This window comes from Periplaneta americana, chromosome 4 (genome assembly GCF_040183065.1).
Source record: "Periplaneta americana isolate PAMFEO1 chromosome 4, P.americana_PAMFEO1_priV1, whole genome shotgun sequence".
Taxonomy (NCBI): domain Eukaryota; kingdom Metazoa; phylum Arthropoda; class Insecta; order Blattodea; family Blattidae; genus Periplaneta; species Periplaneta americana.
This window is the reverse complement of record NC_091120.1, coordinates 70253022-70280958: the sequence shown is the minus strand read 5'-3', so window position 1 is coordinate 70280958 and position 27937 is coordinate 70253022. Positions and strand designations below refer to the sequence as shown.

The following is a 27937-nucleotide window of genomic DNA, read 5'->3' as shown; positions in this document are numbered from 1 at the left end:
AGCGAACATTTTGATTTATCAGTAGAAGATATTCTATAGGCTTATATCCACTTAATGAAAGAAGAATATATATAGGAAATAACAACTGCTAGGTTCAAGGTTAATATAGCTTAAATACGTACAAAATTGAACCCATTTCTCATCCCAAAGCTAGTATAAATTTATTGTGTTGTGATTGGTTCTTGTGATGATCACATAATGTATAACGAATAAATGCACAACTGATCAATTTGCCAATATCTATGATAATTAATTTAATAGGCATATGCCGAAATAATAATAAATCGATTAATATTTGGATATATTGATAATATTACAGATTAATATTATCTTAATGAGAGATCATATGAACGACAAGAGCGAAGAAAATGGAATGTTTCTTTTTTTGTCGATTTTATCGTGTATCTTCGCTTTTATCGTTACTCCAATATGCACACCTCAATGACAATGTATGCTTCAATTCTCTCTGATATAGCATCGCTGCTTCTTTTATCGTTTATAGTCCCTTCAATGTGTACGTACCCTAACGTCACTCTCTTATAAGGACTTCACGTCATCAATTAGAATGAACTCGAAAAATATATTGTGCAGGGTCTGTGAGGAAGAGGAAGAGAGGGGAAAGTTTATTGTAAGCTTATGCATATACATTGCACAGGCTTCATACATTTCTTCTCTACTGTTAAGTGTTTGACTCTTGAATAGTAATATACACATAATTAATAAGCATGATAATTTATTCGAAACATACGATGAACATGATTGTTGATGTTATTAATGATGGCCACCCAGACCAAATCCTCCGTGACCTCCATGTCCGAAACTATGGCCTCCAAAAGCGTAACCTCCAAAACCATGACCTCCGAAGCCATGGCCTTCGAAGCCATGACCTCCGAAACCAGCATCATGGCCCTTGACTACTACTGGCACTTTATTATGCACCACCACTGGCACCTTCACAGGGTAGGGTTGAGGCACAGGGACCTTCACGGGGTAGGGTTTGGGGACATGCACAGGATGAGGAACAGGGACGGGGACCTTTACAGGTACACTGACAGGGTAGGGAACTGGCTTCTCCACAGGATAAGGTACTTTCTTTTCCACATACACGGGGTAAGGTTTGGGAACAGGGACTGGGTAAGGCTTATCTACATGAACAGGTACAGGGATCTTGACAGGGACTGGAACTTTCTTCTCGACAGGGACGGGATATGGGTGGGGTACGGGAACTTTGACTTCCTTTGTGACAGTGATGGCTTTCACGTGACCATGTCCGTCTCCGAAGCCGCCACCTCCGAAGGAGTGACCTACGCCGAAATGTTCGTGTCCTCCAAAGGAAAAGCCATGTCCGAAGCCATGTCCGAAGCCTAGTCCTCCGTATCCAAGATCATGCAACCCTCTCTTGTCTGTTTTCTTTTCTGCTTTTTTGTCCTTCTTCTGGTCTTCTGCCAGAACTAAGACGGTTACTAGTAGTAGTGTGAATATCTGCAAAGAGAAAGGAAGCATTGATTACTCATTGTCGATATTGGAACAGGGAAAGTGACCAAAATTCTTATATCTAAGATCGTCTGGATTAAATTTATACATTAACGAAAAGTTAACGTGAACTTAATAAAAAAAACACCTTTTTTTTCTAATCTGTTTTCATAGTCTATTGACAAGATATAACAGCATTAAACTGTATAAATGGTATAGTATCATCATTGCTGAAAGGTGTTTTATGAAAAGCACTTACGCATTGTTAGCCAAAAAGAGAAATTGAGTCTTAAAGTAAATGGATCGATGTTTCATATTAAACGAAATACATACCTATAGTCGGAAACAATAAAACCACTTAAAACGAATGATCAATAACCGATGGCCCCAAAAAGTGATAAGACACGTATTGAAAGAAAAGGTAACCCCCCCCCCCAAAAGACACTACAAGATGAAATTGAACTGTACTTTGAAAGCGTAATGGAGAAAATTCGTGTTCACTACGTGCCAAGAAGAAGATATTTCTTATTCATTATTTCTGTTGAAGTTCTGACTTCTTTCTTTTAACAATTTCTTGCTTAAAGCAACTTAGTCGAATGTTTGTAGTCCATTTGATTATCCTGATGAATGATTGGTTATTTTACAACGCTTTATGGTTATCTAGAGTCTGAATGAGTTGACGTTAATAATGCCGGCAAAATGAGTCCAGGGTCCAGCGCCGAAAGTTACCTAGCATTTGCTCTTAATGGGTTGAAGGAAAACTCTGGAAAAGACCTCAGTCAGAAAACTTGTCCCAACCAGGATTTGAACCCGAGCCCACTCGTTTCACGGTCAGGCATGGTAACCTTACTCCATAGCGATGGACCCTACTTTGTTCTGCTGAAAACGTCGTTATATTAATTCTACCAATGTTGCTGGTACTATTATTGCTAATACTACTATCGCAGCACTCCGTTTGTGTCAGTAGAAATATTCCATCCAATGTATTCAGATATCACTTTTAGTATCATTGTACAGTCCATTCGTTCCACGTAATTCTTTTAGTTTATATTACTTTCTTTCATTTTTTTTCAGTAGTTTCTAAGTAGGTAATCATCTTCAAATGGTCCATGACATTTATAATCTAGTAGAGAATATTGACAATATGGTCGCAGAACTATCATATATCTTGAGTTCTTCCCAGTGCTTACATTTGACTCCCATGAGATTATTAAGCTGTCACTGTTATAGACTTTGTAATTTGAACATTCTTTCTTTCATTTTTACCAAGATTGCAGTATATACAATATTATATCGAGGGCATCTTACCAGAAGTGCGTATCAAAAAATTCAGCGTTATTGAAATATTTTATTGCAACCTATTTATGTTTGAAAATAATGGTGAAAATTACAATGGGGATTAGAACAAATAGAAGAAAATATATCTGGTTAAGAACACAAGGACGGGAAAAATTGCTTTATATTTAAATGGCTTTAATGTAAACTTGCAGCTTTGTTGATACACCCTTCTGGCATGATCCCATCAATATCATTATTTGCTTCTTTATGAACGCATTTACTTTTTAATAGTATGTACAGTCCTCCGTTGTGAAGTAAAGGTTACCATGTCTGACCATGAAACGAGCGGGTCGGGGTTCAAATCCTGGTTGGACAAGTTACTAAATTTAGTTTTTTTTTTTCGGGGTTTTTCGTCAACCCATTAAGACCAAATGCTGGTTAAGTTTCGGCACTGGATCCAGGATGCATTCAGCTAGCATCATCACTTTCATTTCACTCTGACGCTAGGTAACTACAGAAGTCGATAAAGCTTCGTATAATAGCCAATTAAAATAGCCTGTACATTATTGTCTCAGCGGCTATAAAACATTCTGTATGTGCATACAGAGTACCTTCATGAGCTATAAATTTAGCTGTTATGGTTTATATTTTAATAATAATAATAATAATAATAATAATAATAATAGTAATAATAATAGTAATAATAATATAATAATAATAGTAATAATAATAATTATAATAATAATACATTACTCATTGTCATATGCTTGTTTTGTTAGAAATTTATTTAATTCGTGTTTGAGATTGCGGTCAAATTTTACATAGCATTGAAAATTAAGATATAAAAGATATAAGAACGAAATTGGATTTAAAAACTGCTATATTCACATTAATATGTAACTGTAATATTTAGAAACTAGCCGTACCCGTGCGCTCAGCTGCACCTGTTAGAAATAAATATAAAGTAATTACATAATTAAAATAAGACGTTTGATCCAGGGAACAACTTTTACAACAGCGCAAGATAATCTGCTTCGCTCATTACCCAATTTTTTTGCATTGCATTTGTTGCATATATATTTTATGTATTTTAACACGATTCAATTGAGCATAGTTAAAATTTGGATTATAAAATAATGGATTGCTAAGCTAACGTACTATTACTGCATACTAAATCAATACACTCTCGTTGTTCGTTAATTCTCTGAGATTAAAATGAGTGTACATAAATATTATTTTAAGAAATACAGAAAACGAATGTACAAAATAGCCTATCAAATTTTCTGTGCATAAGAAGCTATTTTAATCTTACCTGTCCTCGATTTACTCAGACGTTACTGTAATAACATTATAGCATTATGTCCATCTAGAGAAACTACACTTTCCAATGGTGAAATAATAATTAATTATACAAATCTGTTAATTTAGCTTCTGATATTACTTCATACAAACACAGAAACATTCTCTGTAGGCTATGTTTAATAGCTTTCGATTGTTGATGTCCAAGGCCCCTTATAGACGAAGTCATTTGTTCTTAATTCATTGCACCGTCTTAGATGCGTTATTATAATTTTAAAACTCATTTATCTCATTAAATATCAGTCCTATCAAAATTTTGTAAAGAATAAACCTTACCGGAAATCATTTTTAAAGAACCTTTTGTTATGTAACATTTTTCACAAAAATCAATAATAAGTGAGATATTTCGATTTATTTAATTCAGGCCCCCTTATAACCCCCCTTTTAAATAAAGTATTTTGAATGACATATAGCCTAAAATCTAAGTTACAACGAACTTAATTTATATTCCAATTTTCATATAAATCGGTTTAGCCATTATCGCGTGAAAAGGTAACAAACATACAGACAGACATACAAACAAAAATTTCAAAAATGCGATTTTCGGTTTCAGGGTGGTTAATTATATATGTTAGGACCAATTATTTTTGTAAAATCGAAAATTACCAGAAAAATTTCGGCTACAGATTTATTATTAGTACAGATTACCAATACAGAAATATACGTAATTGAAGTGAACACCCTTAGAAGTGTTTAAACTCCGCGCAACGTTAGGTAAAGTAAGAAATAAAGACAAAAGAATAAATGAAATATGAATGAAATAAAAAAAAAATTAAAATAATATGAAAATTCAATAATTCTTCTGAGAAGGCTGAATGATTATAATGTGCAAAAAGATAACAAAGTAAGTTATTATTATTATTATTATTATTATTATTATTATTATTATTATTATTATTATTATTATTATTATACAGAAGATCAAAGATAACAACTGAAGAAAACTTTGAAGACCTCGAACGATCTAGTATATACAATTTTTAGATAAAGAAAATGAAGGAAAGTATTAAATTAAAAATAATTTCTAACTATTAAGAGAGAGAAGACAATAAATTAGACAGAATTTTTTTTTCTCACTTTATGTGAAAAAATGCTGTTTAATAAATAACATATGTAATTAAAGCAATGTTCGAAAGGAAATATTATTTTGACTCATAACGAGAATACATGCATTTCTCTGAATTACGCATAATTTATTTCTTTTTTTTTATTTTAGTAGGTTATTTTCGACGCTTCATCAACATCTTACGTTATTTAGCGTCTGATTGAGATGAAGATGATAATGCCGGTGAAATGAGTCCGGGTCCAACACCTAAAGTTACCCAGCATTTGCTCATATTGGGCTGAGAGAAAACCCCGGAAAGACCTCAACCAGGTAACTTGCCCCGACCGGGAATCGAACCCGGGCCACCTGGTTTCGCGGCCAGACGCTCTAACCGTTACTCCACAAGTGTGGACTCATTTATTTCATTTTTCGAAAGTATGATTAATTTAATTTTTACATTTAAGTGATTTAATTTACACATCATAATTATATAATATGAAATCATTGTCTTCTGGTTTGGAATACGTTGTCAAATTTGGATAAAATAAATGTATATAAATAAACTTGAACTCTTATAATTATGCAAGACACTGAGTGGCAATAATTAAAACAAATAACCAAACGTAGTCTGCGAATGTTAAACTGAGTTTTAAATAATAGCCTATTTGCTTGACGTATCTGAATGCATTATAGCTTAAAATTTAGATCGGTAATCATATTAGATTAAAGAATTGTAGCCTTCATTGATACTGTGCGTTCGGACTTTTGCTTCTGTACTATTGTGTAACGTAATACTTACCGAGAGCTTCATGTCACTGTGTGCCCCAATTGCAACTGTTGATCCCACCTATTGTGAAGCTTATATATTAAGAACTATTCTTCCGCTTAGAAATTGCTTTGCTTTCTATACGGGGGCCGCCCTTTCCTCTTGCCCGAACAAATTGTATGCTTCAACAAAATGCATGTGAGGTTCCGTACTGCACATATGCAGTGACTAAAGATGGCACTTTGACCTACTTTATGACTGAATTAAAGCAACTTTGAGAACATACGAGTTATTAATTAAGAAGCCGCCGTCTAGGAAATTGCATAACACTAAGTTTCACATTTCGTATGCGTCGGAGTGTTGATATTGAGGAATTCTGTTTCCTTGGAGTTCAGTCTATGGTATACAGTGTGAACACTAAGTAATTCCATTCAATTTAAGGGGTTTTCTTTGAGATATTTCAATCAAAAAGTTAAATACAATTTTGCTCGTTTTTCCTTTCTTTTCAAGATAATTGTTTTATATGAAACATCTCGCAGCGTGTTTTGGGAAGCCATTGATTTAACTCCAATATGCTTAGTTAATTCAAGAGACCGGTGTGTTATGATAATAAATAATTGAAATAATTTTAGTTTTGTCCCTCAAATGTGGATAAATTTTATCCGAACAATTATAACTTTTCATTCTGGAAAGGAATTTTACAATGCTACATTTTTTTCGGGTCAAATTTCTACACAACTAAAGGACAAAACTAAAATTCTTTCAGTCATTTATTATTATTATTATTATTATTATTATTATTATTATTATTATTATTATTATTATTATGCACTGCTCTCTTAAATTGACTTAGCGTATAGAGAATTAAATCTTTGGCTTTCACAAAATACGCTGTGAAGTGTCTGATATAAAACAATTTTTATCTCGAAATGGAAGTAAAAAACGAGCAAAATTGTATTTAACTTTTTGTTTGAAATATCTCAAAGAATAACCCCCTGAAATTAATGACATTACTTACGGTTGACTCTGCATAAATAAATTTTAACCCGCCATACGATGAATAGAAGATAGGTTTCTCTCAATATGGTGTCAAATGTTCATCGTTGTTAGAGTATAAAAATTTCAAAGCGTAGGAGTGTGATACAGTCCGTAATGTACAGAGTGGGCACAAAGTCTCGTTACTTCCTATAAATATCTCAAATATACACACTATTTATGTAGTTCTGGTCATAATCCAGGCATACATTCACTTTACACTAACTGTGTATCCTAAGCGTCCAAAGGGTCAGTAATCCCCCATCATCCATGTTTTTTAGATAGTATATTTGTTAGAGACAAAGAGTAAAGTCTGGACCACAACGCTGGTTTCTGAACGATGAAAAATAAAGATGATAATATTTCTAGTAATGTGTTAAAACTGAGTGAACATATAAGGCATCCATTTTGTATCCGGGAAGAATATTACTTACTTACTTACTTACTTACTGGCTTTTAAGGAACCCGGAGGTTCATTGCCGCCCTCACATAAGCCCGCCAATGGTCCCTATCCTGAGCAAGATTAATCCAGTCTCTACCATCATATCCCACCTCCCTCAAATCAATTTTAATATTATCTTCCCACCTACGTCTCGGCCTCACCAAAGGTCATTTTCCCACCGGCCTCCCAACTAACACTCTATATGCATTTCTGGATAAGCCCATACGTGCTACATGTCCTGCCCATCTCAAACGTCTGGATTTTATGTTCCTAATTATGTCAGATGAAGAATACAATGCGTGCAGTTCTGCGTTGTGTAACTTTTTCCATTCTCCTGTAACTTCATCCCTCTTAGCCCCAAATATTTTCCTAAGAACCTTATTCTCAAACACCCTTAATCTATGTTCCTCTCTCAAAGTGAGAGTCCAAGTTTCACAACCATACAGAACAACCGGTAATATAACTGTTTTATAAATTCTAACTCTCAGATTTTTTGACAGGAGACTAGATGACAAAAGCTTCTCAACCGAATAATAACACGCATTTCCCATATTTATTCTGCGTTTAATTTCCTCCCGAGTATCATTTATATTTGTTACTGTTGCTCCAAGATATTTGAATTTTTCCACCTCTTCGAAAGATAAATCTCCAATTTTTATAGTTCCATTTCGTACAATATTCTGATCACGAGACATAATCATATACTTAGTCTTTTCGGGATTTACTTCCAACCCTATCGCTTTACTTGCTTCATCTAGAATTTCCGCGTTTTCCCTAATCGTTTGTGGATTTTCTCCTAGCATATTCACGTCATCCGCATAGACAAGAAGCTGATGTAACCCATTCATCTCCAAACCCTGTCTGTTATCCTGAACTTTCCTAATGGCATATTCTAGAGCGAAGTTAAAAAGTAAATGTAATAGTGGATCTCCCTTCTTTAGGCCGCAGTGAATTGGGAAAGCATCAGATAGAAACTGGCCTATACGGACTCTGCTGTAAGTTTCACTAAGACACATTTTAATTAATCGAACTAGTTTCTTGGGAATACCAAATTCAATAAGAATATTATATAAAACTTCTCTCTTAACCGGGTCATACGCCTTTTTGAAATCTATGAATAACTGATGTACTGTACCCTTATGTGTAAAAAAAATGGTAGGCCTATATTTATATCTTGACTCTGATTAACGAACGGAATGATATACAGAGTGATTCATAACTTCTGCGACAAACTCTGAGGGATGATAGATCTAACAAAAAGGGACCTTTTTTATTAAATAACCTATCTCTTTTGACACGTCGTTTCGAAGTTACCGTTGAAAATGTATTTTCCCGCAGGTGTACGTTAACGTATCCGAATATGTGCACCCCTGTTTGTTTGTTGAGATGTTTGTAAGAGACGAGAAAGGTTGTTGTTGTTTGTTTAAGTTTAATGTTCAATGCCTTTTCCTTTCAGTTCAGTGTAATCATCAATTGAGAATGGATAATAAAAGCACATAGCATTATCACGATTTTGTTTGGAAGGTAATATGGTCCCTTTACTAAATTTAATAAATTTAAAAGAAATTTATCCCCTAATGACAGCGACTGAAGCAAAATTTACTACTCATTTCTATCGTACGCTAAATTTCAGTTCATATTATCATTATAGGCTAATATTCGCTTTTCATTCTAACGCCAAAGTAATTTTATTAATTATGCCTCACATGTGCTCTCACATTCTACACATATTCTTATTCCATGGATGTTTTTGTTATTTATGATTTGGGACCTTAATAACCATTCCTTCCTATAGCGTTTCGTCTCGTTCCCGGACCATGACTTCCAATATTTTCTTCCTTCAATACGCTCTATCTAATGATGCTGTTCTCCTTCATGTGGAGGAGAAATTGCGTCCATGCTGCACTTCTACATCTCCGTGGCTTTCTACCAGCCTTCTTCGTTCCACACTTCCTTCTAATATCTTCTTTGGAATACGATGGTCTTCCATTATTGCCTCATGACCCGTCCCAATTAAAGCTCTCTATTCTTATGTACGTGAATATAGAAGTATATCGTTCTATCTAATTCTCCATCTTTCTCGTGAATGAGTAGGACAAAAAATCTTTTGGAGAATCTTGCACTAAAGGAAATCTGTATGATTCACGACTCATTATGTAAGACTTCACGCTTCACATCCATGCATTACAATGCTAGTACGAAAGAGTTTCTTATATAATGTTACTAGGGCTTTCCAATTAACATCACGGCACCAGATTAGTAATAAGACTAGTATTGAAAAGTAAGTAATACTTGCTGTTTGGATGAAAGTCTAAATTTCTAATAGTTTTTAATTATTATCATTCAGGCAAGTGCCTAGTCACATAAAGTTGTCTATATCAACATATTTCCAACCAACTCTATATTTAAGTTTATTGATGTTGTCATACGTTTATAGTAACAGATAGGGTACGTAGCAATAGGAATTTAAACGTTTGTAAACATGTGACATCATTACATTCAGATACTTAAAAGACGAACTTAATATTCTCTCTGACATTTACATGGATAGAACTGCTTCTGAGATCTAGTACAATTTCATAAATATTGTTTAATGTAATTCATTTTAAAATTTACATGTTCAGATATCAAAATTTTCTGGGAATCTTAGGAAAAGTCTTTGATTTAACAATAGGGATTTGCGGCGTTAATATGGTATTTTCAGTGGCATAATAATTTTCCGATTAAAAATGATTCACACACAGACTCCCATACTTACAGCAAGAAAATTTCAACACATATACCCACGCTAATGCCGAATTTAATATGACTTGCCATTTCACCCGAAACTGATCTAATTCTACATCACAGGGAATAGGAATAAATGGAATTGTAGTAATTAATAATTAAGAAATTCACTTAATTCTTTATTTACATAACGCAGTCTTTTAAAACAGAGTTAATTTTTATGTAAAGGATAGCATTGAAAACACATTATGAAATAGTTATATAATCCAAGCAACAAAATTCTGGAGGCGTGAAGTAGAAACATGGTTACACAATTAACTGTAACTCGAGCATGCTCTTAGGCAGCGTGGTGTAACTAACGACCACTTCTGTGAGTTGACTACATGACAGTTTCAGAAACATTCTACTCTTCTTCCTTCATTCACTTTCGTTTATTTGTATGACTTAAGGAAGTTAAATTATAAACAAATATAAAAACCGGAATTGAAATATATTGATAGCTATCAATGATTTCCTTTAAAATAAAATTCACTGCATCTAAATCTCTTCTTGATGTTGCGACGTTACACATTAAAAGGAGATTTAATGTTGAACACCATGGTGAAAACCTTTATGACCTCTGAGTTCATGACCAAAGCTGTGACTTTCCAGACCTTCACTGAACCCTTCTCCATGTCCTCTGATAAACACTGGTACCTGTTTCTCCACCACTACTGGTACCTTCACAGCATAGGGATGAGGAACAGATACTTTCACTGGGTAGAACTTATGGACTTGGACAGTGTGTGGAACAGGTACTGGAATCTTGACTGGAACATTCACTGGATAGGGGACTGTTTTCTCTTGTTTTCTACGTATACCTGATAGGGTTTTGACACAGGAAGTGAATAGAGTTTTTCCACTTGTACAGAGACCGGGATCTTGACAGAATCTGGCACTTTTTTTTCTACTTCAACTGGAAAAGGGTGAGTAAGAGGCACTTGACTTCCTTGGTAATGGTGGGTGATAGCCTTGATTTGAATCTGGTGGTGTGATTCACTGCCACCAAAACTACCGCCTCCGAAAGCGTGACCTCCTTCCAGCGACAGTTCTTCTCCGAGTCCACCTAGTGACAAAAGTCTCTACTTCCGTACCTGAGACTATGGAGTCCCCTCTTGTCCTTCTTCTAGTCTTCAGCCAGAACCATGGACGCCACTACTAATAGCACTACGGTACAGATCTGTGGAGAAGTAATTTATCATGATATTTAAAGTAAGAAATTAATAATATATTTTTTTAAAAGATAATAATAGTACACTTTGGTTGGCACTCCCGATGAAGCAAAAACTTGTGGCCGGGAGTGGAGTTTACATTGTTACTTAATTTCTTGTTGTATAAAGAGTTATAAAATGAAGTAATTTTATTCTGTGCCCTATTGTAAAATGGAAACCTTTAATATCTTAAACCTATGGTTATTAAGGTACGGTTTGATAAGTTTACGTAAAATATAATATTGCTGTTAAAGTTTATCACAAATTAAAAATGATAACTTTGTAGCAAAAATGGCAATGCCATACATATTTGATTTCTGTGGTGCTGTCGTGGTAGATAATTTGCGTGACATAGAATCATTTTATCGAATTGATCCCGCCCGTACTGTATTGTAAACTTAATGATGATAAAGTTGAGATCTAATTCGAAAACGTTCTCCCATATCTTTAAATTATAATTATAAATGTCGAACAAATGCCAGTTTTAATTATTTTCATTGCCTTTACATTGTTCATTCTCAAACAGCACACTTAAATTATTAATTTTTAATAACTTTAACCCACGTATTTCCATCTACCTCCAGCTCCGCATTATTTTGGCATTTTTAAGTATAGTAAAATGTTTTTGGAATATTAATGAATATTTACAATATTATAGTGAAAGCTAATTGAAATCATACTTTAAAAGATGCATAAAATTAATTCTAAATTAATGAAAATAGAAAGTAATTATTTAACTTATGTAAGATATACACATAAAGGCAAAAATTAGTAAGTTTCTTCCTTTGAGGGAGAGAGGAAATATTAATGTTAAAAGTATAAATTAGTTAATATTAAACAAATTCTTTGCGATGATAGAATTACATTTCTGTTTATTTAATTACTGAAAGGTATTTATTAACACTGTTTCATTTGTATATGAAATTTCGAATAGTTTAATGATTATAATTGTTGGGTGTCATTGAGTAAGTGATATAATTATACTCTTGAAATGTATAGCTGGTTACTACAGATTCTCACAGGAAATAAAAATCAGATTTGATAAATATGAATTGAGTTGGTACTCAAATGGAAGGCGAAAATGGGGCAGCATAAGTAATTCATGGAGATAATTCATACGAATATAAGTACAGCACACCGTACCGTGAACTTAACTCGAGATGTGATATGGATGATGATGATGATGATGATATGAGTGACTTATTTATTGATGGTGGAATGAGTGCGAGGTCCAATGCTGAAAGTTACCCAGCAATTCTACGTTAATTGTTTGAGGGAAAAACTCCGAAAACCCCTACCAGATAACTTGTCCCAACCGGGATTTGAACCCGGGCTTGCTTGTTTCACGGTCAGATGTGCTAACCGTTACTTCATAGCTGTGGACACTTTAAGAAAGTTTAGTGTGCGCAGACATCTAATTTCATAAATATAGATTAAGTAACATTAATTAGATTGTCAGTATCACCTTAAAGCTTCTATTCAATTTGGTTTAATACTTCTGTTAATTCAATTTTGAATCCCTTTCTCTCCACTTCATCATAAATAACATTTGTTTTCTCTGTACTTCGTCATTAAAAATTCCTATGATGGAACACTTACTAGAAGCTTCATGGAGCAGTGTGTACTATTAGATGAGGCACAGAGATAAGCTATTTGCTTATATAGTGCGATTTAATTCTCTTCCATCTGGCATCCTCGTGGTTTCTATTGGGTGAAAACACGGTCTCTCTGGGACTGAATGATCGGATTTCCGCTGTTTATTAATTTGATTTAGGATTTTCTGCCGTTTGTTTCGACTTAATATATCCAATATTTGAAGAGAGACTTTAAGTAAATAAGGGTCTAAAAGCAATTTTCATGAAAATTGTGTTCTTACTGGAATAAATTTATATATAGTATGTAGCAATGTAACATAAAATAAGAATAGAAGTCCAAACTCGTTCCTTTACCGTTTTATTTGGCGTTAATATGTTGCGTAACTTGTAAGTGGCAATAACTTGAAAGCAAATTATGTTTTTTTCTCGAAAACTTCAAAATTGCATTTTTATTTTCATTGTAAATTGTATATGTTGGATTTTCTGTGGATCTAATAATTTCAGTTTCTTCAACTAAAATCAAACACGTTAACATAATTTTATTCTTTACTTTTAGCTTGAAATTAGATCACTGACTTTTATCATTTCTTAAAAAAAAAAAATAAATTACCATAAAAGATGTGCGTCATAAATGAGAACAGCAGGATGCCATGGGAATTAAAATACAACATTTTTAGTCAACATTTATTCCATATTACTTAAAATTTCGGGAGCGTAAATAAATATGTTTATAATAATTAATATTTAAATTATGTACAAATATCTTTATGAAAACTACTTTGGAATTATGATAAATGTAGAATACATAACGAAAAATTATACATTTGTGAAATGGTTCTTTCTGAGAATATTCACATTTTTTCTCTTGTTTGTGTGAAAGAATTCAGTGGTGAATACTATGACCAAATCCTCCATGGCATGCGAGATCATGACCAAAGCTGTGACCATCCAAACCATCGCTGAAACCTCCTTCATGTCCCTTGATGAACACTGCTACCTTCTTCTCCACCACCACTGGCACCTTCACTGGATAGGGATGAGAAACTGGAACCTTCACTGGGTAGTGTGTGGTGCAGGGACGGGAACCTTCACAGGAACTTTCACAGGATACGGAACTGTCTTCTCTACAGGGTAGGGGATTTTCTTCTCCATGTACACGGGATGGAGTTTGGGCAGTTTTGATCCACGTAAAACAGGACTAACGCAAAAATATTTCTTCCAAGTAATAAGAAAATTATATTAGGTATTTTGGTCGGTAGTTTAATGTAACATATACATCTGTTGCCCTGGCGACCACGTGTTGAAATGTATGTACACTACCCAAACTTCTGACACTTAACACATCTTTTCAACCTGTTTGCATATTTAAAATTCACAATGGTAAAAAATTGGACTGATGTAAATATTTTAAAATTAATTCTAAATAACCTATGTTGTCTAAAGTTAAATTAATATATCCTTTGTTTCAATTTTAGTTTTGAATTAGCAGAGTACAGTTCCTAAAGAGAGAAATAGGAAAGTAACTTCATATTCATTGGATCTAAAACTTAGCGTAAGAAATACACAATTCAACAAACTGATGTACGCAATAAGTTACGGCAATTAGTTGATGAGTTCCTATCAGAACATTTCAACAACATATTTTGAACTTGTATTAACATTCAATTTATTCACATTTTTGTAGATATAAATGTTTATAAGAACAACTGGAAAACAATAACAATTTCACTCAACAAAATATTCTTAATAAAGTAACGATTCGAGATACTTTTCATAAAAATTAATGATGACCACCGAAATCGATTTCGGCGTGACCTCCAGAACCTCCAAGATCGTGGCTTTCACCTTCATGACCCTTGATAAACACAGGGACTTTCTTCTCCACCACAACCGGAACCTTCACTTCATAAGGTTGGGGTACGAGCACCTTAACAGGGTAGGGCTTCGGTACATGAACTGTGTGAGGGACAGGATATGGGACCTTCACGGGAACCTTCACTGGATAAGGTACTTTTTTCTCAACAGTGTAAGGAATCTTCTTCTCTACATACACAGGATAGGGTTTTGGTACGGAAACTGGGTAGGGTTTCTTCACAGTCACTGTGTAAGGTACTTTGACAGGGACTGGAACTTTCTTTTCAACTTCGACTTTGTAAGGTTGAGGAACGAGAACTTCAACTTTCTTAGTGATGATGGTGGCTTTGACATGAGATTCGTGGTGAGTTTTACCACCTCCAAAACTATCTCTCCCGAAAGAGTGACCTCCCAGAGACAGACCTACCCCGTGTTCTCCTAGTGACAGACCTCCTCCATGACCTCCTAGTGATGAACTTCCGTGACCACCCGATGACAGACCACCTCCATGACCTCCTAGAGATAAACTTCCGTGACCACCCGATGACAGACCACCTCCATGACCTCCCAGTGAGAGACCACTTCCATGACCTCCTAATGACAGACCACCTCCGTGACCTCCCAGTGAGAGACCACTTCCATGACCTCCTAGTGACAGACCTCCTCCATGACCTCCTAGTGATGAACTTCCGTGACCACCCGATGACAGACCACCTCCATGACCTCCTAGAGATAAACTTCCGTGACCATCCGATGACAGACCACCTCCATGACCTCCCAGTGAGAGACCACTTCCGTGACCTCCTAATGACAGACCACCTCCGTGACCGCCTGATGACAAATCACCGCCGTGACCACCCGATGACAATGAGATACCACCTCCGTGATTTCCAAGGGAGAGCCCACCTCCGTGTCCAAAGTTTCCGCCCCCGTATCCTAGATCGTGAAGACCTCTTTTTTCCGTCACCTTGTCCTTCTTCTGATCATCTGCCAGAACTAAGGACGCCGCCATCATCAGGATGGTAGACTTCTGTTAATAAGAACATTTAATAATTTATCTAATGTGTAATATTAAATAGAAGATTAATTGAAAGTAAATACTCTTCTTGTATGTTCTGCTAAGTTCTATAGACATTAACTTTGAAACTGTATTCACAAATAGTACGTAGTAGGATTACAGGTTGCTAAAATTGACCACTTCTTTAATGGCTGAAAATGGTATAAAACTTATATCCCAGAATATTTTTATATATAAGTCCTACGTTTAAGAATATTAAAGAAGTTGTATGAAATTGGAATTAAGTAATATTTCAGTTTCATCATAGTTACTTATTCAAAGATTCATCTGATGAATATATTGCGAAATTATATGAAGAAAATTAAAGGGTCTTAATAGATTATATCGAAATATCTGTATAATTAATTTTAATCTACTCAAATTAATTTTAGTTTTTCGTTACAGTAGTTGCGGAAATTCAAGTTCTTGTATTTTCTCTTTTAACATTCATTAGAAAAATTGTAAATCTCAGAGTTTCGTACTTACGAGAAGCTTCATATCGCCGTGTGTATGTATAGTTGAGGCACAGAGACGCTTCTGTCAGCTGTGTTGCAATGAGTGGCTTATATACTGAAATGTACGCTCTTGCACCTGGCATTTCTTCAATGCTTTCTACACAAGATGTAGCCTACACAAGGTGCGTCTGTGATGCAGAACTGATGTAATTCACGTTTTAATTGCATTGAAACTTGCATATTCACTTATACTTACCCTACTCCATCCTTAGGCTATTATTAGCTAATATAGTTGAATTTATTATTACAATTTGAAACACTGTTCTTTAAACAGCTGTTCAGCTAGAAAAATTATTCAAGATAACAAAATTGTTCCGTTGCGAAAAAAGTTGAATTCGTTATTTGACTGGTAAGATGTAGAGGTAGATCTAATTACAAAGTCCATTTGTTCTTCAAATTATATTACTGACTTGCAGCATGAGTCCCTTCGTTTCAGGTTTAATACTGGAGAAATGATATTTAGGACCGTGATGTTGATATACCGTTTTGAGTCTGTTTCTTCCAAACTTATATATTGCACTCATGTATGTCTCTTGTAACTAAAACTGAGGCCGGTGGAAACACATGTTAAATACTAAAGACCTTAGACACTGTTTCAGTTTGCCACCATCTTTTTAGAATGTGAATAGGATTATAGAAAAAAGTAATATCAAGATATATAAAGTGTATACAAAAATTGCAGCTTCACATAAATCCGCCATCGGTTTCTATCCTGAGCAAGATTAATCCAGTCCCTAGGATCACATCTCACCTTCCTCAAATCCATTTTAATATTATCCTCACATCTACATCTCGGTCGCCCCAAAAGATATTTCCCCTCCGGCCTTCCAACTAACACTGTACTTGCATTTCTATATTCGCCCATACGTGCTACATGCCCCTGCCCATCACAAACGTCTGGATTTAATATTCCTAATTCTGTCAGGTGAAGAATAGATAATAGGTTAGCAGATACATGGTCCAATACTGAAATGTGCCGTATTACGAAAATGTCCATAATGTGGTAACGTCCATTTATGTAAAATGTCCAAGCTCAGAAAATGTCCAATTACATAAAGTTCAACATTTAAATGTCCAAACTGGTCATGGGCCAGATCTGAAGAGGTCCAATTCTTAATTGAATATGATCCAATGCCTAAAATATCCAATTGGAACAAAGTTGTGTAAGATGTCTAGACTTACTAAAAATATATTACTAATGAATAGTGATTAAAAAAGTGTTACGGTAACTGTATTTAAATTAGTTCCGTTAATTTATTCAGAATTGTTATAACAAGGCACTGAAGTAATACATTAAAGTTCACCTTGATGACCATCATCTTCAGATTGTTGGTCAGAAAGCAATTTTAGGCGGAAAGAAATTGCTCTTAAGCAGCGAGGTATATCATTCTCGTCTTTGAATTACTGGATCTGGTTACAAGATTTTCCACTTGTTGATTGTGAAGGTATTTTCTGCTCAGTGGGTGTTTAATATTTCCATATCCACCTAATAATTGTGTCACCAATACTTCCGTTTCATTCTACTGTTATTTTAAATGTTTTATAAATCGCCATATATTTACATGGTGAGATGTAACATTTTGCATTTTGGAATTTTTTTTTTTTTTTTTTGCAGGTTGGACTTTTTTTCTCTATTGAACATTTTAAATTTGGACATTTCTAATTTTGGACTTTTTGTTTATGGACTAAATATAATGGAGAATATGTATTTGGACTTTCCCGTACGGACCTTTTCGTTTGGACCTTGTCTCTGAGAATGGAAGAATATTATGCTTGCAGTTCTGCTCTGTGTAACACTCTCCATTCCCTTGTAATTGCAGCCCTGTTAGCCCCAAATATTTCCCTCAGCACCTTATTCTCGAACTACCTTAACCTCTGTCAAAGTGAGAGTCCAAGCTTCACAATCATTCAGAACAATTGGTAATATAACCATCATCATCATCATCATCGTCAGCAGCATGGCTTAGGCCAGCGTTTCTCAAACTATGGTCCGCGGACAGCCTGTGGTCCTCGAGGTCTACCCTTGTGGTCCTTCATAAAGCACAGAAGAGAAAATAAAATTTAAACGAATTGCGTATCACACTATAGCTGAAAATCTCAGAGTTTGGAAATGACAAATGGCAATCGCCTTTCACTTTTTCTTCCAGTACTGACATTTTATGAAATGTATTACCCTACCCGTCTACCGACTTCCCACTCTACTCTCAACAGCAAAAGAGGGATTTAAAGCACTATGAACGTAGTGTTTCTCGCCATCTTTTCCCTGCACATCAGCTGATGACATGTGGCAAAGTACATTGGCATATATTTCGGATGTATTCTCAAAACTAAAGAAAATAATTCTCCCTCTACAAGGTAATTCTTTGACTGTTCTCAATGCGCATGAGAAAAAAATGTTCGAGAGGAAGCTTGGTTTGTAGGTCAGTTCCGTAAAACAGAGGATTTTTTCACCATTTCCAACCCTAGAGTCGTTTTTGGTTGAAAATGATTTCGTTTTTGGAAAAGAATTATGCAATGACATATGTTCGCATCTCGAAACTCTGAGGTCACAATTTGAAACTTATTTTCTAAGTAAATATGACGAATTTTCATGGTTTCGTGATCCCTTTCATTGCAGTATTGAAAATAACAAACTTTCATTGTGTGAAAGAGAACAGTTAATTGAACTCTCAAATGACACCCAACTTAAAATGAAATTCCAAGCGGAAGGTATGGTTAATTTTTGGACCTCATCACAAGTCAAAATAAAATATAGTGAACTGTACAATAGTGCTTTACATATTATAATTCAGTTTGCTTTTACGTATCTGTACAGAATTCGACTCGATGTATGTGACGATCTCCGGCTTAAGCTTACCAGCAAACATCCAAATATAGAATTATATGCAGAGTCGGCAGGTTTATCCATTTAATTAATGTGAGTGCCGACATTAATTTATTGTGTTTAGTTAATAAGGTAAAGATTATCCAAAATATAATAACCTTGATTTATTAAAAAACAAAAATGAAATTTCTTCTATTAACATTAACTTATTAGTTAATACTAATATAGGCCTAAAATTAAATGAATTAAGTTAATTTTAATTAATTAACTCTGTTTTAAAAAATATATGTATACTTACTTACTTACAAATGACTTTTAAGGAAACCGAAGGTTCATTGCCGCCCTCACATAAGCCCGCCATTGGTCCCTATCCTGTGCAAGATTAATCCAGTCTCTACCATCATATCCCACCTCCCTCAAATCCATTTTAATATTATCCTCCCATCTACGTCTCGGCCTCCCCAAAGGTCTTTTTCCCTCCGGTCTCCCAACTAATACTCTATATGCATTTCTGAATTCGCCCATACGTGCTACATGCCCTGCCCATCTCAAACGTCTGGATTTAATGTTCCTAATTATGTCAGATGAAGAATACAATGCGTGCAGTTCTGCGTTGTGTAACTTTCTCCATTCTCCTGTGACTTCATCCCGCTTAGCCCCAAATATTTTCCTAAGCACCTTATTCTCAAACACCCTTAACCTATGTTCCTCTCTCAGAGTGGGAGTCCAAGTTTCACAATCATACAGAACAACCGGTAATATAACTGTTTTATAAATTCTAACTTTCAGATTTTTTGACAGCAGACTAGACAGTATATGTATATGTATATGTATACTGGTATTAAAATATGCTACAAAAATGATAAATTTGCTTTCGAAGGGAACAAGAGTAAAGTGGTCCGCGGAACTGTTCTGACTTTAAAAAGTGGTCCCCACTTAGGGGGCTGGCTTAGGCCTTCGGCCTGTTCGGGCTTCAAGTATTGTTCTTAGGTGAAATATTATAATAATATGTTATAATTGTATTGGATTTTTATATAATATTAAAATTTACAGCTTGAAATACTAAAATATTATTCAATGTTAATTAAAATTGATCTCACCATCGTTTACATGGACGTCCTCGGTCTCTTCTACCCTTAGGGTAATAATTCAATAACACTCTTGGGAATCGATATTCATTCATTATTTCCACATGTTCTAACCATTTATCTGATAGTTTTCTATTCTGGAAATAATATCTTCTTCTTATTATTCTTGTTCTTCTTCTTATATCCTCACTTTGTCTTTGATCAATAAGCTGACATGCCGCCACCGGTCTTAAAAAACGCATCTCGGCTACTTCCAGTCTTTTTTTTTGGGGGGGGGGGGTCAACGTCCAACATTCAGATCCTTACATAAGGGTTTGGATCGCCATTATATTGTAAAACTTTAAGATAGTCTCCTTCCTAACCATTCCAGTCGGGGTTCTTCTTAGAGTTCCACTTATATGTTGGAATCTTTGTAACTTACCATTGATATCTCGTCCTGAATTATGTCCCACGTTGAAACCTAGATATTTGAAATACATTACTTGTTCTACTATCATGCCGTTGATTAGTATTTTGCTTCTAAGAGGATATTTTCCTTTAAAAGCTGTTACCTTTGTTTTCTTCTCCGAAATTTTCATATTATATTCACCAACAACTATGTTTAACTTATATGTTGCTCTTTGTAGACCATCTTCCGAGTTTACTATTAATACCTGAAGGTCGGCATAGAGAAGAGTATCGATTTCTATATTGTTAACACAAAAATTATTTTTAAGTTCGTTTATCCATCTGTTAATGATGTCGTCAATGTAAGTTATATATTGAACAGTGCGGGTGATAATGGACACCCTTGTCTTACTCCTTGATTTATGACCCTTTTAGTATTATTCCTTTTCCCGTTTATTTCAATCATTATTTGATTTTCGTGATATAGGCTCTGTATTGCTCTCACTAAATGTTGAGGATAGGTTTTTATCGTTATATTCCAAAGCTTGTTTCGATTTGGTAATATAACCGTTTTATAAATCCTAACTTTCAATTCTATTGAAAGCAGATTAGATGACAAAAGCCTCTAAACGAATAATTGCAGACATTTCCCATATTTATTTTGTGTTTAATTTTCTCTCGATTGCTATTTAAATTTGTTATTGTTACTCAAAGATATTTGAATTTTTCCACAGTTTCAAAGAATAAATTTCCTACCTTGATATCTCTATTTAGTACTATGTTCTGGTCATGAGACATAATCATACACTTTGTTTTTTCCGGATTTACTTCCAAAACTATCTGATTACTTGCTTCAAGTAAAATTCCCGTGTTTTCTCTATAGTTTGTGCATTTTTCCTAACATATTCACGTCATCCGCATACACAAGCAGCTGATGTAACCCGTTCAGTTCCAGACACGCTTTGTTTCCATGGAATTTCCTAACGGCATACTCTAGAGTAAAGTTAGAAATAAAAGAGACATAATATTATATTACGTATATAATGTGTTTAACGTTGGCTACGACTCCTGTCTTGTGCTCGGAAAGACCTGGGTTCTATTCTGACTAATCCTCACTTGGATTATCAGTAGTTTTCCGAGTCTTTGCGTATTAATGTCAAGAAAGGGCTTATTGCAAGAAATCATGATCCGCTGCTTCCCAATCTGTAATTTCTCGTTACATGTTAATTTATATTTCATTCATCCATGTAGCTTGACTGATCTATTATATTAAGTTAGACAGCCATTAGATAAGAACGATTCTGAAACATAGTTGTGCTATACTGGAAGCTTTTATACGTAGCCTATAATTACCATGTTCTAATAAAAGTAATAAATTGGATTGTCTTCTTCACTATAATTTCTCTGTTCCTAATAAAAATACAAACTCTGAGTCACAACAACTTCTCAATATTACTTCATGACATAGTCACCTATATTTACAGTGCAGCTAAAAATTAAAGATGAATTCAACTGTCGCGTATGGACTTCAACCAGGACCTGTAGTCTCCCGATAGAGGGGAGAGTAGTCATCGATGAATCGTTGCTTTCAATGGACCGTTGCCACATTCTTGGTCATATTGACTGCGTAAGCGTGAAATGTCATCTCAAGGCTTCCCTCTCGTATATATCACTCCTGAGTTGTGTTTGGTGGCGGCAGCAAACACGTGGACTGAACAAGAAGCTCAGTTACGTTTTTGTTATTTTTACTATAATTTTAAAGTATAGAGCACATTAACTTAATGACATTAAGTTACGAAGTGACATATATAGCTGGAAGCAGTGTTCTGTCTGCTTCCTTTTCAGTTGTATATTCATAAATTTTGTATAACCTCTTCAGCGCTCTTGGAGTATGATTACAAAATGGCGAAGTCGCTATGATTTTTCCAGCTGGAGTTCCCATTGACTGGACTGCATTTTAAAATGGATCATTCTTGGAAACCAATTCCGTTCAGGAAGCAATCACATTCAAGACTCCTGGTTTTGTTTCATGTATGAAGAAACCATCGAGGAAAATATGATTCAGTGTGTGTCTTGCAGGAAATGGGTACATGAAGCTTGTGCAAATGTTAGGCGTAGTGAAAAGAAATACATTGTGTGGCATGTGTGTCTTGAAAAGGAAGACTGCTTTACCTACAGTATAAGAATAATATCAGACTCCAGAAAACAATCTCATATGTACAATCACATCATTATGTTGCTGTCATCTAATTTAAAGTTGTACGCTAACATTTTCAACTACTGTATTAGCTAATTTGAAATAGCCTAAAACTTCAAAACATTGAAATGACAAGGACTGTTCTTTTAATGACTTTGTTTCAAAATACGATTACAATTGGATTAAAAGTAACTTCAACATCCATTAATCGAATCTATGTTTCTTCATTGTTATGATTTGTCATTTGTTGACATTATTTTGAGATGTTTATAAAAATTTTCTTTTGGTCCATTCATGATAACATGGTGGTCCATTCATAGAACCCTGTCGCCTTCATTGAACCAATAGCCGAATTTTCAATGAGTTAATCTTTTAACAGATATAAATAGGATGTGACCCTGAAACTTCATTTTATGTTTCCTTATTAGTAATGCAATTGTTCCAGCCTATGAACAGAATTTTAAGGCATTGCCTATGTTAGATAAAATAAGAAATCGTTAGCTCGTCTGTTGATGGCTACTTTCCCCTATGTGATCTTTGTACCCCCAGACACCACTCTTAGTGAAGTTAGGTGGTCATGACGCTATTTTGCTCCAATTTGCAGGATTTTTTTTATTTTACGACTCTTTTTCAACTGCTTTAGTCCAGGATGTACAACTTATGCTTATTAATAAATTTCAGGCGAAGGAAAGTGTTTAAGTCAGTGATGCCACCCGTACCATAATTTAACTGATTGTACCATGTCAAAAATACCAAATTTCCTTACTAGTAAAAAGATTTGAAAATTCTGTTTCCTACTCTGTTCAGTTTAATGCAATGTAGCAATTGACAGATGTATTTCATTAATGTTGTTGCAGTTCAAGTTTTGGCTGTAAATTTGAATTAAACAAAGCCGAGAACTCGCCCTTCATCAATGACAGAGTTATTTAGTTTAGTTTAACAAAGGCCTTCTTCCTGTTATTTTTCACTATTGAGATTCATTAACTTTCAGTGACTGCAGTAATTTAATCAGAATTCCGTGCATAGACCTTATCAGTTTTTCACAGTGAATAGTGTACTTTTAATTGCTGCTATGGATTCTAGTTAAGATAATCGACCCATAACATACACACAAAAAAATTACACAGTTTGAAGATACTGCAAAATATGAATATCCAAAATATCGAAAACATAATTATATTATAGAATTTGTTGGGAAAATCAACGTGACTTCAAACCCTGGTTGAAACCTGTATTCAAGACCTCTGTAAACTGTGTAATGATTCGACGAGAACATATATTTCTTTTGTACGCAGTCACCTGAAATCGAATATGGAGCCATCTCATCAACATTTAATTTTATTAGGAAAGTATGTTATTATAAAATAATAGCTACTCGTATATCTGTTGTTTTTAATTACATAAAAAATGTTGTAAAATATTTGTTCTCACAAATAAGGGAAACAAATTCTCGCACACAACAAATGTCTGTTTTTATATAATTTTATTATTGTCGTACCATAAAATACCATAAATTAGAAGTGTTCGTACCATAATGAGTGGTTGACAGGTTCGTATCACTGGTTCAGGATAAGAAACAAAACACACAATGTGTAATTCACAGCGAAGTAACATTAGGTGGCTTTGATCATCGCTTGGAAAATTTTATTTAAAAATTCATTCGGCGAAATTTAAAAGAAGGGAGACTTTCTTATCTTCAGTTGTGTATATTTGTTAAATTTAGTCATATAAGCCTAATATAAGTGTGGTATTACACGAATTTCAATTTAGTCATCCCGTACAAAGGCGCCCAATTTGTGAGTGGGTCCTGTATAATATGTTTAACGGAGAAATATACTCGATTTCACATTTTTTTTATTTTATTTTGGCGAGGCTTGCTTGCATCTCCAACAATAATATTATGTGAACTCACTAAAAGTTATTGGAACGCGAATAACGTAGTAATTTTTTCCTTAATTAATTAAGATAATTATTTGATGATTTCTTATCAAAAGATTTCAACCACAAGCTTCGAATTTGCATTAACATTCATTTTATTCACATTTTTATACATAGGTTATAAATGTTCACAAGAAAAACAGACAAAACAGTAACAACTTCACTCAACAAAATGTTATTAATAAAATAATGATTTCAGACACCTTTCAGAAAAATTAATGATGACCGCCGAAGTCGATTTCGTCGTGACCTCCAGAACCTCCAAGACCGTGGCTTTCACCTTCATGACCCTTGATAAATACAGGAACTTTCTTCTCCACCACAACCGGAACCTTCACTTCGTAAGGTTGGGGTACGAGAACCTTAACTGGGTAGGGCTTCGGTACATGAACTGTATGAGGAACAGGATATGGGACCTTCACGGGAACCTTCACTGGATAAGGTACTTTTTTCTCCACAGTGTAAGGAATCTTCTTCTCTACATACACAGGATAGGGTTTCGGTACTGAAACTGGGTAGGGCTTCTTCACAGTCACTGTGTAAGGAACTTTGACAGGGACTGGAAATTTCTTTTCTACTTCGACTTTGTAAGGCTGAGGAACGGGAACTTCAACTTTCTTAGTGATGATGGTGGCTTTGACATGAGATTCGTGGTGAGTTTCTCCACCTCCAAAACTGCCACTTCCGAAAGAGTGACCCCCTTCAAAGCTGATGTGTTCATGGCCTCCCAGTGACAGACCTCCACCGTGTCCTCCTAGTGACAGGCCTTCGTGGCCACCCGATGACAGACTACCTCCGTGACCACCCGATAACAGACCTCCTCCATGACCTCCCAATGAGAGACCACTTCCATAACTTCCCAATGACAGACCACCTCCGTGACCACCTGTTGACAAATCACCGCCGTGACCACCTGTTGACAATGAGATACCACCTCCGTGACTTCCAAGAGAGAGCCCACCTCCGTGTCCGAAGTTTCCGCCCCCGTATCCTAGATCGTGGAGTCCTCTTTTTTTTTCCGTCACCTTGTCCTTCTTCTGATCATCTGCCAGAACTAAGGACGCAGCCATCATCAGGACGATACACTTCTGTCAATAAAAACATTTAATAATTTATGTAATGTGTAATATGAAATGGAAGATTAATTAAAAGTAAATACTCATCTTGTATGTTCCACTAACTTCTACAGACATTAATTTTAAAACTGTATTCACAAATAATACGTAGTTGGCCTACAGGTTGTTAATGTATCCCAAAAATATTCTTTTATAAGTCCTAGTTGTAAGAATGTTAAAGAAGTTGTATCAGGTTATACTGTAGTTAATGAATAATTCAGTTTTATCATACTTATTTAAGGATCCATATGATGAAAATATTGGAAAATTGTATGAAGAAAATTAAAGGGCCTTAATAGTTTATATCAAAATATCTGTATAATTAGTTTTAATGTACTCAACTGAATTTTATTATTTCTGTATAGTAGTTACAGAAATTTATATTCTTAGAATTTCTCTTTTAACACTCGTTAGAAAAATTGTAAATCTAAGAGCTTTGTACTTACGAGAAGCTTCATATCGCCGTGTGTATGTATTGTTAAGGCACAGAAATGCTTCTGTCAGCTGTGTTGCAATGAGTGGCTTATATACTTCGATGTACGCTCCTGCATCTGGCATATCTTCAATGCTTTCTGCACAAGATGTAGCCTCCACAAGGTGCGTCTGTGATGTAGAACTGATATAATTCACGTTTTAATTCCATGGAAGCTTGCATATTCACTTATACTTACCTTGCTTCTTTCTTATGCTATTACTACTAGCTAATATAGTTGAATTTATTATTAGAATTTAAAATACAGTTCTTTCACAAGCTGTTCAGCTAGAAGAATTATTCGTGATAACAAAAATTGTGCGGTTGCGAAAAAGAAGTTGAATTCGTTATTTGATTAGTAGGATGCAGAGGTAGATCTAATTATACAGTCCATTTGTTCTTCAAATTATATTACTGATTTGTAGCATGGGTCCCTTCATTTCAGGTTTAATACAAGAGAAATGAAACTTGGGACCGTGAAGCTTAGTCTGTTCCTTCCAAACTTATATATTGCACTCTTGTATGTGTATTGTAATTAAAACTATGGCCGATGGAAACACATGTTGAATACTAAAGACCTGAGACACTGTTTCAGATTGCCACCACCTTCTTAGAAGTGAATGAGATTATAGAAAAAAATAATATCAAGATATATAAAGTGTATACAAAAATTTCACCGACAAAATTTACTAAAGTAATTGCTGTACTAAAGACGGGCAATTTTCAACTATGTCATTCCTAATATTTGTGTTAATGTGTGATAGGTATGTTGGTTCCTTGGTGGCTTCATCCGCTACTTCTTGTCCATATATTTCTTGGAATGATTCTTTGCAAATAATTGTGATATATTTTATTTCTTATTACAATTTGTTTATATTTGGATTACATTTTGTGGAAATAAAATAGGCATTTAATTGTTAAGTTGCTCTTTTGAAATCTATAGAGAAAATGTAGGAGTTTCACATCTTGATATGGTGGAATCCAAATTATTTTGATATTGCATTTCTTATTAGAAAGTGTTTACTTGTTTATTGCTTTGGTTAAAAAAGAAAATACATTTTTCATAGCTAATATTGCACTTTTAGAATCTGTGGAGATAATGTAATGGTTTCGCAATTTGATGTGATTTAATCAAAATTTATTACAGAATAATACATTTCTAATATTTTATAAAAGTGCAACTAGGTAAATGAATGAAAAATTTGGTGTGTTCAGCCAAAAGTCCAGGGATCGATACCCGTCTCGGAACAATTTCTCCCTTAAAATTGTTCAAGTCTGCTTCACAGGGAGCTTTTACTGAAAGCTAGATTTACATAGGGAATTGATTGTTTATCCTTCTGAGCCCTGAAAGGGGAGTTACAAAGGTTTAAGTGCATATAGAACTTTGTCAAAGAAACCTTTACAATAATTGAATAGGTATATCCGTCAAATTGCTGATCAAAATCACAATGCTATAATTAGCAAAATATTACAACATTTACAATGTTAAACGTTTTCAGCAAAACTGCCATATTGAGAAC

At 34.6% G+C, this 27937-nt stretch overlaps 3 protein-coding genes across 3 annotated transcripts; all 3 read right to left on the bottom strand.

The window, feature by feature from the left end:
• Positions 1 to 549: 549 nt before the first annotated feature.
• Positions 550 to 14333, bottom strand: LOC138698927 (uncharacterized). The gene is made up of 5 exons (XM_069825124.1): positions 14324 to 14333; positions 13868 to 14056; positions 10986 to 11230; positions 5955 to 6002; positions 550 to 1482 (listed from the first exon to the last, which is right to left on the bottom strand). The coding sequence occupies exons 1-5, from the start codon at positions 14331 to 14333 to the stop codon at positions 772 to 774; spliced, it is 1203 nt and encodes a 400-aa protein (XP_069681225.1). The 3' UTR covers positions 550 to 771.
• LOC138697869 (ATP-dependent RNA helicase A-like) lies at positions 14143 to 16401 on the bottom strand. Its single transcript, XM_069823453.1, has 2 exons — positions 16368 to 16401; positions 14143 to 15854 (listed from the first exon to the last, which is right to left on the bottom strand). The coding sequence occupies exons 1-2, from the start codon at positions 16377 to 16379 to the stop codon at positions 14751 to 14753; spliced, it is 1116 nt and encodes a 371-aa protein (XP_069679554.1). The 5' UTR covers positions 16380 to 16401; the 3' UTR covers positions 14143 to 14750.
• An 8526-nt stretch (positions 16402 to 24927) lies between these two features.
• Positions 24928 to 25912, bottom strand: LOC138697877 (uncharacterized). The gene has a single exon (XM_069823461.1). The coding sequence runs from the start codon at positions 25901 to 25903 to the stop codon at positions 25046 to 25048; it is 858 nt and encodes a 285-aa protein (XP_069679562.1). The 5' UTR covers positions 25904 to 25912; the 3' UTR covers positions 24928 to 25045.
• Positions 25913 to 27937: the final 2025 nt, after the last annotated feature.

Excerpts from the sequence above, each read along its gene's own strand:
- LOC138698927 (XM_069825124.1), bottom strand. Across the intron at positions 11,231-13,867 it reads CCATGGAGGATTTGGTCATA|GTGGACTCGGAGAAGAACTG; the intron begins GTATTCACCACT and ends TTTTGTCACTAG. Across the intron at positions 6,003-10,985 it reads CTGTGTCAAAACCCTATCAG|GTGGGATCAACAGTTGCAAT; the intron begins GTATACGTAGAA and ends GCTTCACAATAG.
- LOC138697877 (XM_069823461.1), bottom strand. The coding sequence starts at position 25,903 with ATGATGGCTGCGTCCTTAGTTCTGGCAGATGATCAGAAGAAGGACAAG.